This window comes from Magallana gigas, chromosome 6 (genome assembly GCF_963853765.1).
Source record: "Magallana gigas chromosome 6, xbMagGiga1.1, whole genome shotgun sequence".
Classification (NCBI taxonomy): Eukaryota; Metazoa; Mollusca; class Bivalvia; order Ostreida; family Ostreidae; genus Magallana; species Magallana gigas.
Genome location: NC_088858.1, coordinates 36,117,797 through 36,129,998, shown reverse-complemented (window position 1 = coordinate 36,129,998; position 12,202 = coordinate 36,117,797). Strand labels below are relative to the sequence as shown.

The 12,202-nt window shown below is 31.9% G+C and overlaps 1 protein-coding gene across 6 annotated transcripts in view; it reads right to left on the bottom strand.

Moving 5' to 3' along the window:
* Positions 1-12,202, bottom strand: part of LOC105322131 (FERM domain-containing protein 5) — a 32,409-nt gene that overhangs the window by 7,096 nt on the left and 13,111 nt on the right. For 5 of the 6 annotated variants that reach the window (XM_034469458.2, XM_034469456.2, XM_034469462.2 and 2 more), the window contains exons 3-14: positions 11,499-11,541; positions 10,045-10,123; positions 8,983-9,080; positions 8,199-8,319; positions 7,408-7,495; positions 4,215-4,303; positions 4,034-4,100; positions 3,390-3,416; positions 3,201-3,236; positions 2,065-2,153; positions 1,495-1,572; positions 1,282-1,350 (exon numbers count right to left, since the gene is read on the bottom strand). In XM_034469458.2, coding sequence (XP_034325349.2) covers positions 1,282-1,350; positions 1,495-1,572; positions 2,065-2,153; positions 3,201-3,236; positions 3,390-3,416; positions 4,034-4,100; positions 4,215-4,303; positions 7,408-7,495; positions 8,199-8,319; positions 8,983-9,080; positions 10,045-10,123; positions 11,499-11,541 — 884 coding nt within the window. The remainder of the gene's footprint in view (positions 1-1,281; positions 1,351-1,494; positions 1,573-2,064; positions 2,154-3,200; positions 3,237-3,389; positions 3,417-4,033; positions 4,101-4,214; positions 4,304-7,407; positions 7,496-8,198; positions 8,320-8,982; positions 9,081-10,044; positions 10,124-11,498; positions 11,542-12,202) is intronic. The other variant, XM_034469459.2, reaches the window with a different exon arrangement.

Below are 12,202 nucleotides of genomic sequence, written 5' to 3'. Positions count from 1 at the left end.
GGTTTCAAACGAAACTTTAAATATATGATAATTATGACAGTTTTAACATTTTCCATTCCTCATTTAACAAATTTGGTGGTTATTTCAATTTTTACTTTTTTCATCCCCCCTTTTTTCATAGTTTGAAGTCTAATATCTCGAAAACAGCAAGAGATAGAAAAAAGTTGTCGCTTACAATTTTGTATATCAAACTATGAAGTATCTAAATCCAAAATTTCATAGTTTATAATTAAAAAATAAAATAGATACAAAGGTCCTTTTAATATTTTGTTTCTTGCATGTGTAAACCAGAAGTATACAGACCGGAAGTCCAAAAAGGGACATACGGGAGAACTAAACAATTGCTAAAAGAATCTTACATTAAATTTTTGTTTTTCGGTCCCGTTTTCAAAAAATCGCTGACGAAACTTTGTTGAGAAGAATAATAATAATAAAACAGAACGAAAACAATAGGTCTTTTAGACCGAAAGTCAAAAAGCCCTAATAATTCACCAGGGCCTAAAAATTATGGGTATTAAGTAGAAGTGGAACTGCAAGAGACCCAGGGGCCTCATTGCTCACCTGAGCAACAATAGCTATAACTCTGATCAAATCAGCATTACAGAATCAAATTCACAAGATTTTGATAATTTAGTCTGGTAAATCTTGCTCAAAAAGTAAAGAAAAAAGTCCATCAACTTTTATCTACATATGTCTACCTTAAATTATAAGCCCCTTTAGTTGTTTCAGTATTTGTGCGAAGATTTATCTCTATTTTCTATTTAAAAATACCCTTTGTGGCCCCATCCTTCACCTCAGAATCATGATTTGTAACAACCTTTAATCTGCACTAGGTGTGCTTTCACACAAGTCACAGTTTTATGTAAAAATTTGACCCTCCATTGTGGCCCGAACATACACTTGTGATCATGATTTATACAGACTTGTTTTGGTTTTTTTTGCTCTTTTTTTTTGGGGGGGGGGGTGTGGTGTGGGTGGGTAAATAAGAACTATAAAACCTATTAAGGAAGGCAAAAACATTTTTAACCCATAAAAAAAATTCTTATTCTTATTAATTTGCATTGATACAAACACAGAGAGCATTCTAGTTTCATTTAGAATACATGATTGTTTAATGATTTTCTGTCAACTATAAAGGCAATCCATAAAATGTAATTAACTTTCACTATCAACATTAATATTAATGTCTATTTAATTGCAAAAGCATTGTTTTTCTCAACATGATATTTTAAGGCAAATCTTCATTGTTAACGAACCAAGCTCTTGGAGAACTAGACTAACCTGTTAAAGTTTGGTTCGTTCCGCTTGATATCCTCACTCGCAGCAACAGCCTCATGCTGACATCTTCCACTGAAAATTACAAACAAAATCTTCTCATACTCGCATCAAACATTTATAAATTCATGACATGAGAAAAAATTGCTCTTAATAAAAATAACTGGCTTTTATTTAATCTCCAATCATATAATGGACAAAGACTATAAAGAAACAAACCTGAATCGAAATTTGGAGCCCCTGGAGAAGAGACTGTGGCCTGATCTAAGCTTAGGGGGATGAGCAGAGTCTTGTAATCTGTAAACAAAAAAACTCCTTGTATAATTGTCATCAATGTATAGGACTACAATTAAGAATATCTAAAGTTATGTAGTTGAGAAGTTTTAAAAAATCCTGTAGCGGATCTCAATCTTTTTAAACTTAATAAAAATTTGCTACTCAATAACATGAAATGAAGTTTAGTTTATCAAATTAATTTTTTGGTAAAAATACTTTTTGTGGTATTTTCACAATTAAAGTCTTAAATGGGTGAAATTCAATACAATTATTTCTGTCAGCTCTTATGCAATTATAAACACATGAAAATGAACAAAAAGGTACCAAATAAATGTACATGTTTAACACTGTCATCAATATCCAAGAAAATGTCATAAGATAGTAAAGTTAATAGAAAAATACAAAAATGTCAGTAGAATTTACTTGTTTTCAAAAAAAGCATGTATATCTACACATATTATACATGTTTTGCAATTTAACAAGGTTTTGACATTGTCAGCTGATAGAACTTACGTGAAGAACAGCTGTTGCTCGACAGCACATTTCCACAGATATTTACAGGCAGCCAGTGTGTCACATTTGTAGCCGATCGGCTTCTGCTTCTGTATATCAAAAAATGACACATGTAGAAAACTTGTATACCTGTATATTTTCATATAAATATTGGGGGTTTTGGGAATCAGTAAATCTTTCTGGTACTAGAAATATTAGAATGTACTCTGTTTATTATCTAGCTGTTACATGTACATTCATTTAAAAAAACAGCCATTTGCAAGTATTTTCTTACATCAAAACTTTTAACCATCAGAAAATGATCACTGAAACTTTTCCTTAATACATAATAATCTGTATACTAATAAAGGCAGATACTTTTGTCTCTTCATAACATCTTATAATAAATCACTCATGAAACAAAAGTTAAAGAATTTGCTTAAAACTGCATGATATATATTAAGCATCTTGTAAATACTGATGGTAAATACTGTATGAATAAATATTAATATACGTGAATGTTATTATTACTGTTTATCATAAATACACATGGCTCCAATAAAACATAATCAATAGTATCAATCAATCCATATAAAGAAGAACAGGACAAATATTGAACCTAATCAGTAAGAGCTTTAAAAATTGTTATTTTTATATAAATTTAAAACCCCCCCAGAATATATCAGTTTGGGTTAAATTTAATCAAAACAGTTGCCAGTGGTAAACATTTCTTTTTTTTTTTTTCAAATTACAAAGGAATGACCAAATATATAAACTTTATCCCAACTAAAAATTATATGTATAAACATTCTGCAGTACTTATATTCTAATTAAAATATGAATGGTTTAACACTTCCCATTTTCATTTTTATAATTTTTCTCTTAGCTGACGGATAGGTCTATGTTCATCATGCCATGACATTTTTGATTTAATATTCATAAAATGCCCAAACCAAAAATCCCATAAAAATAAAGAATACATGAATCCAAATGATTACAGGCAGCTAAAAACCAGAGCCTACATGTAAGAAATCTTTACATCATTCAATATCACCACAGTCATGCACAATGGAAGGAATTAAATTATATGGATTTACATGTAATTCTTAATTTTCTGTTTATAATAATTTAATTAAAATAGCAATCAAAGTTATTACTTCTATGGGTCCGGTACAAATATATGAGAAGTTACGCTAAAATACAAGAGGAAGAATATGTCAACAACATAACAATGGTAAAAGCGACATATTTCCTAAAACAAAATGGGTTTTTGGATAGAACCAAATTAAACCAATTTAATCATGACAACATGTCATGATTAAATTGGTTTAATTTTGTGAGATTACCTTTCTATTATTTGCTTGATCGTTATCCTACAATAAACATGAAATATGAATTACAGATAGTATTTGCTACAAAATATACAAATAGTAAAATTTACAGTAATTGTCAGATGGTTTCATTATTTTTCTATCTATTATTTTTCTATCCATTCTTCAGGGTTTAAAGTTAATTATTCTAAAGGATAATTAAGGTAGTTCAAATTTCATAAAATTAAAAACAAGAACAAATTTTAATACATGAAGAATATAATGATATGATTTTTTATATCCTTATATAACAATGCAACAATGCTCTTATGACTAAGCTAGATTTCATTATATCTGAATTCCTTAATTTGATTTATATCTATATATAAATACAGTCAAACTTCGTTATCTCGAACTAGATGGGACTGTTTAAAAACTTCGAGATATCCGAGTATTTGAGATATCGAGGGTAAAATACTTAAAAAGTAAGGGGTTGGGACTTACAAATCATTTCGACATATCCATTGTATTCGAGATATCAGTGTTCCAGATATCGAAGTTCAACTGTATACAAATTCAATGTTATTCTGGTTAATTCTTTTCTTTGCAATGGATTATAAGACTAAATGAAAGAAAAAAAATGTAGATTATGGAACATTTCAAATAAGGGTTAAACTAACCTCTGCCATATTGACATGAAGAATAAAAGTCTTCCCTTCATATGTAGGCATCTTCTTGACCTGGCTCCTGTAAAATTAAAAAGTCCTCACTGAAACTCCACACTAAAAGATCAAGTAAATATCATTTTTGATAATCACCAAATGTTTTTTCTGTTGACCAACTTTTACGGCGAATTTTTACCACATGTACAGCTGAGTACGGCGACTTCCATGGAAAGTCATAATTCCTTGATGAGTAACTCCGAGGTATAATGAAACACCCTTCTGGTCCTGAAGCAAACAAAATCCCAATTTTAAAAAAAAATTAGTTTGTTTTCCAATTAAGCACTGGAAAGAATGTTGACAATGTCCTGGGTAAGTCAGTGTATATATTCCGTTTAAACAACATCAACAAACAACAAAATAGTTGAATGAATTTTTTCTCTCTTATCCATACTTTCATTCCTGTTAAAACTTCATCAGATTTTATCAGCATTTTTATTACTTTTTCTCTTAGCAATGCAAGATGAAGCTACATGTAGATTTGATGCCATTGTGAGAACACTAAATTTGTTGTTCGAAACATATTCACAGTTTTGTGCTTAGTTTAATGGAGACTTAATAACAGCCAGGTCTCTCTAGATCTAAAGTGGAAATTTTCTCATAATAAGACCTTTATATCCGTAACTCTATATTGTTATGCTCACTGCATGCTTTTCACCATTACTTTCGTGGCAAAAATACTTGCAATCAGAGCCGAGATAAATGACATGAAATATTCTGTAAAAGAACTTAAAAAAAAAAAAAACCAGTGCCCTTCAGAAAATGAGATTTCTGACAGAAAGGTGATATAATATGTAGGTTGGTGTTAATGTGGCTGTCAATAAAGGTTTGTTTACCATATTTACTGGAATCTTCTAAAACGCAACTTTATATCAGTCTTTTTTGAACAACAACTGAATATCTCGATCATTGCTCATAGACATAAGTGCATTTATTTTTTTAATAAGGGCATTTATTCAATTAACAAGTAATAGTTAGCAGCCAATAAATACACCACTTTTTTGGCCCTTCTCTTTTATAATGATTTCCTCTCTTACCAAGTCAATGATACAACATGTACTAACTTGAAAATGAAAATAACCAGCATTGTGCTATTTTGAATTTCGTACTGTACAAAAACAATCAATTTGTAATTTCTTCATTTGCTTTTCCTTAATTTTAAGAATTCTAGGAAAGACTCTGCTAAATCAAAGACTTGAATAATTACAGTAGGATATTTGAAAAATTGAATTTTGTATGTGTTTATCATGTTTATAATGTTTTATTAATTTTTATTACATGTTTATCTCAATATACAGTGGATATCACTCATGGGATAAATTTTTTATATTCCACTGTGTGTTCTTACGCCACGTGACCTCATAATTAAACATTATGTAGCTTTAGGCAGATTATTGACGTAGAATAAAAAAGTAACAAAATAATTCAGTGAAAAAGTGTAGAGTTATAAATGTGCAGCATTTCATGCTGTTTCAGGGTTTTTTTTTTATAAATTGATAAAAATATACCAGAAAATGAAATTTTTGTTTGTTACCGTAATGTCGCGTGTATAACACGCACTTTTTTTCAGCCAAAATTTGGTCAAAAGTGGGGGTGCATGTTGTACATAGGACTAAAATTTTACCCCATTTTTTCAAACCGTGATTCTTGATACCACAGGAGTAGTGACTGTCGATATACTGTGGAATCATTAATTTTCGCGGGGGCCAATTTTCGTGGATTGCTAAAGTTTTACAGGTTTGTGGGGATGTAATTTAGTGCATTCTCTTAAACCTACAGAGGAAATATGACTTTATTACCCTAATCTATTAATTCGTGGAGGATGTTAATTCGTGGATGAAAGGTACCCACGAATTCCACGAAAATTGAGCCACCACGAAATCTAATGATTCCACAGTATAGCGTATTATGCAAGTTGTGTGAGTGTATAGTAAATTTACTGCATCAGAAATACCTTATTTATAGTTTTATTTCCATGTATGGCAATATTTATCCTCGCTCAACACTATTTCTTGCATCTAACATGTTTAAATATCGCCAGTGTATTCGCCATTACGTAAGCAGCCACCTGTTGACTCGGCGCGTGGTCAATGTTTGTTTAACAATTTCCGGTGTCAGAAGCATGCACCTGTCTTGTGTCGGACTTCACAGGGTGTTTTCAAGTGCATTAGGACTAGCAATTATTCTGATTTTATTAAACTTGATAACTTCATGTCCAGTAATGCAGTTAAACGTCATTGCTTTACATAGACACTGCTAAAAATACATTGATCATTTGTACGACTTGATAATGACGCTATACGACATACATACATTTCTTCACAATGTTTATTTAAGAACAATGAAAGTGTTTGACTATAACTAATCAATTAAATCATTTCTTTTGATGTTGTTTTGGTTTATATCTGCAAACATTATTACTTTTCAGCACTAAGTTGGGTTGCTCTTCTTCTCTACGTATGATGATCTTCAACTTCTCCACTGTTGTATAAGAAACTCTTAACAAAGTGTCAAATGATATTTGATACCGCCCATATAAATCATACCGTCCTTTTTAAGTAAAATTGTAAGAACTTTGACTTTAATATCGCTTGGGCCACGTTCCGATCAGGAAATTACAGTAATTGCGCTTGGGTTATAAAATTATCATTAAACATCGACAGTTATTTGGAAATATGGCGGCCGTTGATTTTCATCGTCTGTACTATTTTCCGATCACAAAATTGTAGAAATTATAGAAATTATGCATGGATAATCAAATTATCTAGAAACATTGATAGTTTTGGGGGAAATGGCGGTCGTTGATTTCGCCATTTTTTTGGTGCGTGTTATACATACTAAGGACCTGCCCTTTTTTCACCATTTTTTGGTCAACTTTGGGGGGTGCTAATAATACGAGTGCGTATTATACACGAAACATTACGGTAATCTTCAAGGAACTTTTTTCCATGCATAAAGTTGTTGACATCTTGTAGTGAATGTGTTGTGCAGCTCACAATTATAATGTTTACAGAAAGATTATGGTTTAATAAACAAAAGATTGAGGCTTAACTTGTGGTAAACATGTGATAAAAAGAATCTCTCATGATTTGCAATGGTATAGGATTTTTATCCAACTTGTGTGCGTTTTCTATCACCTTGCCAAGGCTTGGGGGTAGAATACACACAACTCTTTGGTTAAAAATCATATACCATCGCAAATCATGTGAGATCCTATAATTCTCTTTTTCTTTTCTTTTTTTTATTTTTTTGGGGGGGGGGGGGGTGATCATTGTGATGATTGATTAACATTAAAATTTCTATGTTTGATTTTATGCATTGTGTTAGCCGACCTTGACTTGGTGAGGGTCTACTCCGTATGTATCCAAAGTGGCAGCTTTCTTCAAGAAATTAGCCTCTGCTTCCGCTGGTACCTGCCCTCTTTATAAATAAAGAAAAATAACATACATCAACCTATAGCTGTAACGCTTCACCTTAAAAAAAACATAATCAACTGTAAAATCATAATACATACTGCATCAAGAATTGAATAAACACTGTTGTTAAAATTTAAGAAATCATAACAAGAGCTACGCCAATCAAAACATCCCTTGGTAACAGGAAATGTTTTCCAAATGTGATGTGAATGAAGCTACTATACAAGGTAGGGGATAATCAACATCATCCTTAAATAACACTAAAGATAAAATTCAAAGAATCATAACAAGAGCTCCGCCAATCAAAACATCCCTAGGTAACAGGAAATGTTTTCCAAATGTGATGTGAATGAAGCTACTATACCAGCCCCTCTGCAATCTTTTTGTGCAATGGCATAATTAAGGTCATCCTTAAATAACTCTTTGTTTCCCCTCTCACAGTTGAAACTTTAGTTGGGTAGGTAGGAAAACTGATGTTTTTTATTTAAAGTTGAGTGAAAATTCAAAAGACATATCTACAAACAATTTTAATTGATTGCCAAAAAAACCTGAATATGTTCAGATTGTGATAAAAAAAACTTCTTGGATTGTTTACAATAGGGAGAGGGTATACAATTTTTTAAAAGGTGGCTTAAGGTACTTCACATCTTGTTCAGAGACCTCTAAAAGTAACAACCATTCTCCTCTATTTTCTAAATCAAACTTACGTTAAGCTTTTGTGAATCTCCATGATTTCTGCCTCCATTTTGGCATTCTGTTTGGGGAGCATCTTGAACTCGGACACATATCCTTGGGGATGGTCCTCAGGGTGATAATCTCCAACTTCAGCTATTGAACAGATAAAGGCAGACAGACTTGTTTTATCCATATACTCATACAAGAGATGAGCCAAGTTTACATTATTAAAGACTTTCAGGGTAAATATGTGTAATCCAACTAATCATGATTTGACCATCCTTAAATTAAAGTTTGTTTAGAATTGCTGCATGGAGGTCTCTAGACCCAAGAGGAATTTAGGAATGGAATTTTTTTTTATTTTTCAAACTTATTAAAGTTTAACTAATTAAAAATTTATAATAAAATAAAAATCTCCATATTAAAAATAAATTCTCTATTACTATATTTTGTACTGTATTTGCTATTAAAATTATATCAGCGGGGGTGGTGGTGGTGGGAGTGGGAGGGGTATTTCAATTAGGAGGGAGGCAACTCCAAACAAACAATAATTATTACATGAAAACGATAAGAAATATACCTTTACTTGTATACATAATAAATGAACAGTTAATCACAAGAACTCCAACTATTTTGAACAGGTGAGCTATAAATTGAGCTTGGAAAATTGCCTTAAAATTTGAGTTCATTAACTCCAACTGATAAATTCCTACTTCTGACTTCAAATTACAATTGCAAGAAATATGCATGCCATGAACTATAATTAACTTAAAACATGGATAATGGAAGAAGTATTAACATGTTTTGTGTACTTACACTGAATGATATAGGCTGCCAAAACAAGAGCATCAGCTTGTGAGCACAGCAGTCGGCCATGATGGAGGTCCCGCCTCAATTGTAAGAACAAATAGTACCTGGCAAAACACAGGACAATCATCACAGAGCTGAGTGAATGATGGGACAGGCAAGTCATACAATACTATGGAGGCTAAAATATTACCCTGTTCATCCACAGAAAGAAGAATGATATGTGCCTTAGAAGATGAGACATGCAGGCAGTTATTTTAAGAAATTATTTTGCATCATCTACAAAATGAAGTTCTTTACTATTCTACTTTAGGCTATAATGTATATTACATCTGATTGTTTGCCCTTAATTAATACTTATTGGGTAATTATGACAAGTGTTCCCTGTATAAACCCCAAGTATGACTGTTGATTCCAAATTAAAGTTCATCTCATTGCAATCTCAGTGTTATGCAATTAGTTGATATTCTAATTTTGGAGAATAAAATCCTCAACATTTCTTTGATCTCATCAATAACTGTGGAAGAATTTATTTATTTTTTTTTTGTGACCATACAGTCCCTATTAAGAATAATCTACTGACAAAACAACTGGATCAGAATACTTTATATACAACTGCAGCTCTAAATGTACCTATGTAACTGTCTGTGTTGTGAATGAAGTTATCAAATACAGGGTTGTCTCTAAGACCCGGGAGGTGGGGAATTCCCCCGCCTAAAGTGACGTAATTACCCGGCTATTATTGCATTTCAAACACAATCTAGCTATAAGCTAGACCTCCAGACCCCCTTCTACTTTTTTATTTCTCCCTTCTACTTCAATTTTTAGAGACAACCCTGAAATATAACTGCAAATATTAATTACAAGTACATGTTACAAACATCTTTCATTTAGTGACAAGTGCATCAATATTAACAAGGGTATATTAACTAGTAAATAATCACTTGTATGCATGATAATGAAATCTAAAAAATTTTGGTGGATTAAACTGAATAAAACAAGGTATCATATTAAAGTATTAAAAAATCAATAATAACTATTTTGCTGTTATTAACTTTTGCAGCCGCTTACCTTGTTATCTCTTCATGCAACTTCATTGGGTCAGAAGGATAAAACTTCACTCGAAAACACAAAACGCATGGGTTAACTCCTGCAATAAAAACAAAGAATACAGCTATACTTAGGTGTTTTTGTCAAAAAATACTACACTTAATCAATAATGCAATACCTGGAGACAAATGTAACATAACAAACAATTCAGGAACAATTTAATATAGTTTAATATTTCAAATTCATGATATTTAATATTTTCAAAGAGTTCTTCAGTTAATGATATATTAACTTCTTAATTCTAACTTTAAAACAACAAATCAATTAATTATACAATACAATATACATGACATATTTCCAAAAGTGAAGTAAGATGTTGTTTAGAATAAATGAAGATATAAAACAAAATAGATTTGTATTTAATCAATAACTTAATATTTCCTATTTCTAAGCTACTTCTAAAAGCAATTCTCTTGTAAATTGTTCTGATTTTTTGATTTGATTGACTTTTCTTCAGAGTAATCTCCAAAAATTTACATTTAATACATAAAAACATAACTCTACATATCCAATATAGAAACCTGCACAATATTTGTTTGACCTTATAAGAATGAAAATGTATTGGTCAACAAAAGATGAAACAGGAAGCATACATGTATTTTAAATGCGCCTCTAATTTTACCGATGGTCACCTTTAGTTTCATTTTCCCGAAATGTACGTCAGAAAAAAAATTGTCTGTTATGTGAGATATCAGCTAACTGACACAATCCAAAAAATATTCAACTTGCTGCAAATGATAGTTATGTGAGCTGAAGCCATATGTACGTTATTGCTTCCAAAACAAGTTGTATGTAGTTGTAATTAGCTTTTGTGGAACAATAACACATAGCTCATTTCCAGTTGGACAAAGATGAGGATGATGGGTAATCATTAAAGTCCCCCGAGAGATCAAGATGGCTTGATTAGAGAGGGCGATTGAACTACAGAACAGGACATCATAATTGGTCTTTATATAGATTGCTCCTGTCTTATTAAGAAGTGAATTAGCATCCCATATGCTAAATTCAGAGAATACTGACTGTGTATTTTTTTTCTGTTCCTAACAAATGATTTAATGTGGATTGAGCCAACTTCGTATTTCAGATTTGTCTGTGTATGTCTGTCTCATTGTCCTGTCCTAGCCGTCAAAGAGAATTGAATGGCCCAATCACCATGGAAACCACTTAGTATTCACTACATCCTATTTATTTGATGCATCTGCTCAGTATTGTTCCGTAAAAAAAACCCACAAAAAACCCACAGAAAAAACCAAGTCTTGGCATCATCGTGAATTCTATGTATCTTCAATTCTGTTTAATTTGTGTCCTCATAAGGTCAAGCGAGGTCCCTCCTAGTAGCTAGTCTACACAGCTAAAGTGTGGGCGACAGCTGCAAATTTCCGTATGACTCAGAGATGTTAATCATGCAGTCTTACCTTTCAGCTGTTTATACACCGACTTCAAAGGATCTAACCAATACTGTAATGTACAAAAAAAAAAACTACAAGTGTTATAATACAATAAATGATGAAATAGTTTTTCATAAATGATGTCTCCCATGATGCAGCCCCCTTAAAATAGTTCTTTACTTTATTTCATATTTTACACATCATATAAATAGTCTGTGAGAATTCCTCCTTTCATTCTTTTTTTGCCATTAATTAAACATCAATAAGGGAAGGGAGCTTTTACACCATCACTGGTAATACAGCACATTCCCCTTGGAGGAAGCTGCCACACTGCACAGCCAGCTATAAACTATAAAATCAAATTTTCACTTCATCAACCTATCATCTCCTGTCTAAATGAACACAATATAGGAGCTGAGCAATAGCTCCTCTGGGGCTCAACCATGACGTAATAAGATTGCACTCTATCATTATGGGATGTAGCCAAACAGGCAAGTTATTGAAAACCGCTAATCATCGTGTTATCAAACATGCATGTGCACCAGGCACCACCCCCTAACAAAGCATGTGTTATAGATGATAAACAAAAACAAAAAACCAATTTATTTCTTTTGAAATTTCATTTAATATATTACTGTTTTAAGGACAGAATTTACCAAGGGAAAGGTAAATTTGCTGATACAGACTGTTTACGAAAACATTTCAAGGTTGTTTGTGAGACTGTTTTCATT